This window comes from Adelges cooleyi, unplaced genomic scaffold (assembly GCF_023614345.1).
Source record: "Adelges cooleyi isolate 19-005CV unplaced genomic scaffold, UGA_ACOO_1.1 ACOO_flye_CR_arks_rails_tigmint_CR_PRNA_6, whole genome shotgun sequence".
Classification (NCBI taxonomy): Eukaryota; Metazoa; Arthropoda; class Insecta; order Hemiptera; family Adelgidae; genus Adelges; species Adelges cooleyi.
The window spans coordinates 92,247-97,244 of NW_026096296.1; the positions used below are offsets into that span (position 1 = coordinate 92,247).

A 4,998-nucleotide genomic window follows, 5' to 3' on the forward strand; every position below is an offset into this window, starting at 1 on the left:
ACTGGCCGACGCACCAACCGCACGACGAGCTCCCGGGAAACAAGGGAGAAGTCAGTTTACTGCCAAGCGCAAGTCTGCCGCGGGTGGGTCTTACTACAAGGCAAGTAAACGACTGGATAATTGACCATCGGTCACTCAGCCTTTTATACCCGACCTTTCGGCGATAATAAAGTGACGGACTCGTGTTCTGTACCGAACTTTGTCAGGTAGGACTAGTGTTCTGTGACGGAAACCGCCGCTTTATTATCGCCGAAACGTCGGGGATACAATTTTATATTAGATAACAAAAATAATAGTAATAATGGATAATGGAAAAGAAACGGGTGGCGTAGACATCCTGCCCGCCTTGAATGCGTCCAGCATTTAACAGACTGGAAGTGGACAAAGCTTCACAATTGGTCTCTTAATGATTCCGGTGGTGGTTTGAACAGTAGCAACTCGAGCAATCCCATCCTGGCCGGGAGACAACGAGAGAATCCGTCCGAGTTTCCAGAGCAGTGGAGATGTGGGCTCTCGAACTAGGACTAACATATTGGGTGTCAAGTTGTCACTATGGTTTGTCCATTTGGTGCGCTGTTGGAGAGTTTGTAGGTATTCATTTTGCCATCTTTTCCAGAAATGGGTGTGGAGGTCCTTGATCAGTCTCCACCTCTGAAAATGAGATAAAGGAATATTATCCAGGTTGGGTTCAACATTTGCGGTACTAGTCATGAGGGTGAGAAAATGACTCGGAGTGAAGGCCTCAAAGTCTGATGGATCTGAACTCAAGGCACCCAACGGACGAGAGTTTAATGTAGCTTCGATACGACTCAGCAATGTGTTCAATTCTTCATATGTCAGTCGTTGAAGCCCAAGAGTTCGGTAAAGTAGCGTTTTTACGGACTTGACCCCAGCCTCCCATAATCCTCCGAAATGAGGAGCGGACGGGGGGTTGAAATGCCAACGGATGTTCCGAGCTGTTAAGTAAGCTTGACACTGGTGTTGATACTCCTTGGAACGGGTGAATTGATCGACAGGCTGGAGTAATTTAGCCGCTCCTGTGAAATTGGTTCCGCAATCACTGTGCATTTCTTTAATTGGTCCGCGTCTGGAGATGAATCGACACAGAGCCATCAGAAAAGTTTCCGTTGATAAGTCAGAGGCAACTTCTAAATGTAATGCCTTGGTTGACATACATACAAAGAGGCAGATGTAGGCTTGACTGGGCACGGTTCGCCGCGTGGTTGAAGATCTTAATACTATTGGACCGGCGTAATCCACGCCTGTTGTCATAAATGGTTTTATCTGTTGCAACCGATACTTAGGCATGTCACCCATGAAGGGTTGTGAATTGCGTGGGCGTGTTTTGTAACACGCAATACAGCGCCTTAATCTTGATCTAATAATTTGGCGACTAGATATTATCCAATATTGCTGTGAAATAATTGTTTGCAGCGTTGTGGCACCGGGATGTTTATGCCGTTGATGAAAATCGTCAATAAGCAGGTTCGTTAGTCGGTGGGAGCGTGGCAGAAGGATTGGATGCTTCTGTTCATATGGAATGGTTGCATGCCTTAGTCGTCCACCCACACGTATGATTCCTTGGTCATCTAGGAATGGACTGAGCTTTCGTAGGTTACTAGTGCCAGTACCGGAGTGACTACTTAGTTGTGCGAAGTCATCCGGAAATGATTGCCTTTGCACTGCTTGAATAATCCGGTTCAGGGCTTTTACTTGTTCACAAGGAGACAGCTGCATGGTGCTTGGGTTGGATTTGTTGAAGACTCTTGAACAGTACGCGACAATATGTATGATTGTAGAGAGTGATGAGAACTTGTTTAACAGTTCTTCGAAGATATTCTGGTTGATAGTTATTACTAGAGTAGTTTTACGTTCTTCTGAATTTGTTGCATCACTGTCATTGTGGGTAGCTGTTGGTGGCCATGTATTGGGGTTCTGAGAAAGAAATCTGGGACCAGTCCACCAGAGTGGGTGATGAAGAACTTCAGACGGATAGAGTCCTCTTGAGGCACAGTCGGCAGGGTTGTCACTCGTGGGAACATAACGCCAAATGGATGGTGGTGTGAGTTCCTGTAGTTGGCTTGTTCTATTGGCAACGAACGTTGTCCATTGATGAGGTGACGATTTTATCCATGCTAGAGCTGTGGTTGAATCGGTCCACGCGTGCATTGCGGTGATGTGGATGATGGAGACGAGAATGTCATGTACTGAGCGCAACAGTCTTGCGGCGAGTAGGGCGCCGCAGAGTTCCAAACGTGGAATGGTGACGCGTTTAAGGGGGGCTACCTTCGATTTTGCCGTGATGAGGTAGCATTGGACCATGGAACCATTGTTACACCGTAGATAAACTGCAGCGGCATATCCCTTTTCGGAGCTATCGGAAAAAGTATGTAACTCATACGATGGATGCCCATCCGACGTGATCCGACGAGGGATAGTCAATGTCTGTATGCACTTAAGCTCTTGTTGATACCGTTTCCACATCATTAGTATTTGCTCGGGAACGGGATCGTCCCAACCAATTCCGGACGTCCATAATAGTTGCATTACATATTTGGCCAGGAAAATAACAGGTGCCAAGAAACCTAATGGGTCGAAGATACGTGCCATATCTGATAGAACCGAACGTTTTGTGGTCGTAAGGCTCGGACTATGATAATTGTATGAAAAATAGTCCTGCTTAGGGTTCCAATGCATGCCGAGGATCTTGAGTATTGCTTGTCCATCGTCGTCAAACAATACCGCGGGATCCATGGAACAATCAGTGGCAGGCACAGCTTGCAAGACGCTGGGTAGATTACTAGCCCATTTTCTCAGTTGGAATTTCCCTTGAGCACACAGAGCAATCACCTGTTGTTGACAGAAAAGTGTGTCTTCTTCTGACTGGGCGCCGGTAAGAATGTCGTCAACAAACATGTCGTTCTTCAGCACGTTAGCAGCAATTGGAAAGTTTGACTCTTCCATTGTCGCCAGGTACTGCATTGTACGCAAGGCTTGGTGAGGAGCACACGAGGTTCCATATGTGACTGTACACAGGCGATATTCTTGGATTGGTGAGTCTGATTTAAAGCGCCAAAGAATGCGCAAATAGTCTCGGTCGTTTGGATGGATTTGGATTTGTCGATACATCTGCTTAACATCTGCAGTGAATACAAATTTATTTACTCGAGCTCGAATCAAAATTTGGATCATCTCCTGCTGTAACTTCTGCCCTGTGTACACGCTGGAATTCAATGACTGCCCAGTGGTAGTTCGAGCTGAGGCGTCGAAAACTACACGAAGTTTTGTAGTTTGACTTTCCGGACGAAGGATACAATGATGCGGTATATAATAGCAATACGGAGTAATTTTATTGCTTGCAGGAACCACTTCCATGTGTTTACTTTCTAAGTAATCTCGCATAAAATCTGCGTATTGACTGCCCAGATTTGGATCTTGAGACAGACGCCGTTCGAGAGCATGAAATCTTCTAAGCGCTCCACTTTTGGAATCTCCAAGTAATGGACGCGGATGTTTGAATGGTATGGCAACACTGAATCGTCCAGAGGCTAGGCGTTTTATTGAAGATGTAAAGATGGTTTCCGCCTGAACTTCGTCAGGACTAAGGTGTTGTACCTTTGGTGCCTCCTCCATCTCCCAAAACCGTGTTAGCGACTGTTCTAGTGTTTCGGTTGTGGTCACTAACAATGAGGTAGCTGGTTTGTTGGATGTTTGTGATATTGGTCCCATCAAAATCCATCCAAATATGGTACCAAAGGCTGTTGGTTCTGATGGATGCCCTGCGACGCGGGTGCCAGTCAGTATGGTTGGTGCGACATCAGCTCCTAATAAGATGTCAACTGGACCAGATAGATGAAACGTCGGATCTGCTAATTCCAAGTTGCTGATGTGAGACCATGAAGTGAACGAAAGACTTGACTGCGGTGTTGCATCGGTAATTTTGTTAACCACAAAGACATCGAGCGAGATGCGGGGCTCAGTTTTACCCACTGGTACCAGCTCGATTGATGTTATGCCAGACACTGCGTTTACTGACGTCCCGGAGAAAGTGTTTACCTTAGACGAACAGCGGCGTTGAGTTAGTGACAGGCGATCAGCACAATTTTTTGTTATAAAGCTGACCTGGGATCCGGTGTCCAATAGTGCTCGGAAAGTATAGGTTTCCTTGTTTATCGACGAGATATGGACCAGTAAGGTTGATAGTAGAACAGATCGTGGTCGAGGATGTGTCGCTACCATTGAGGTTGGCGAAACAGTATCGTCACTTGATGGCATCTTTTCGTGGAAATGAAGTAGTGAGTGATGATGTTTCCGACAGGATTTACACGTGTTTTTTGAGGGACATGATGTTGACGAGTGACCAGCGCCTAAACAATTTATGCAGAGATTTAACGACTTTGTTACTTGAAACCGTTCAGTAGGAGAGTCCTTAAGAAACGTTGGGCATTGACGTATTGAATGGACCGCTTTGCATAATGCACATTTGGTGCTGGGCGTCTGTGCAACAGTTGTAGTTAGAACTCTGGTCGATTGACGATGGTTAGTTCTTGAACTGGGGTTTTTGAAGGATGTTTTCATGGCATTACTTGTTGATGTAGAACCAGACGGATGGACTTCTGCCGATCGGATATGATTTTTTAGGAAGTCCACAAATTCGTTTACCGTGGGAGCATGATTTTCGCCAACCCGTAACTCCCAGCGAGACCGCAACTCATAATCCAGGTGTTGTTAGAATATGTGAACCAAAATTGGCCCCCACTGGCGAGTGACAAAATTCAAGTTGTCTAATGCGGCAGTATGTTCTTGAATGATGTTGATTATGTGTTTGATTGAGACGGCATTGGTAAAAGTAACCTTTTGAGGCACCAATAGTGCGTCTAAATGGATACGTGCTAAATCACGTTTGTTCCCGTACCTGCTTCGCAAGATCGTCCATGCACTTTGATAATTAGCTGAGGTCAACGCAAGATGCGCTATAAGGGAAAGAGCTTCTCCTTC

At 45.9% G+C, this 4,998-nt stretch overlaps 1 protein-coding gene across 1 annotated transcript; it reads right to left on the reverse strand.

Annotated features, from left to right (window-relative positions):
* Nucleotides 1–363: 363 nt before the first annotated feature.
* LOC126844044 (uncharacterized) lies at nucleotides 364–4,275 on the reverse strand. Its single transcript, XM_050581894.1, has one exon. It carries the CDS (start codon nucleotides 4,273–4,275, stop codon nucleotides 364–366), a length of 3,912 nt encoding a protein of 1,303 aa, XP_050437851.1.
* Between the last annotated feature and the right edge of the window lie 723 nt (nucleotides 4,276–4,998).

Excerpts from the sequence above, each read along its gene's own strand:
- LOC126844044 (XM_050581894.1), bottom strand. The coding sequence starts at position 4,275 with ATGCCATCAAGTGACGATACTGTTTCGCCAACCTCAATGGTAGCGACA.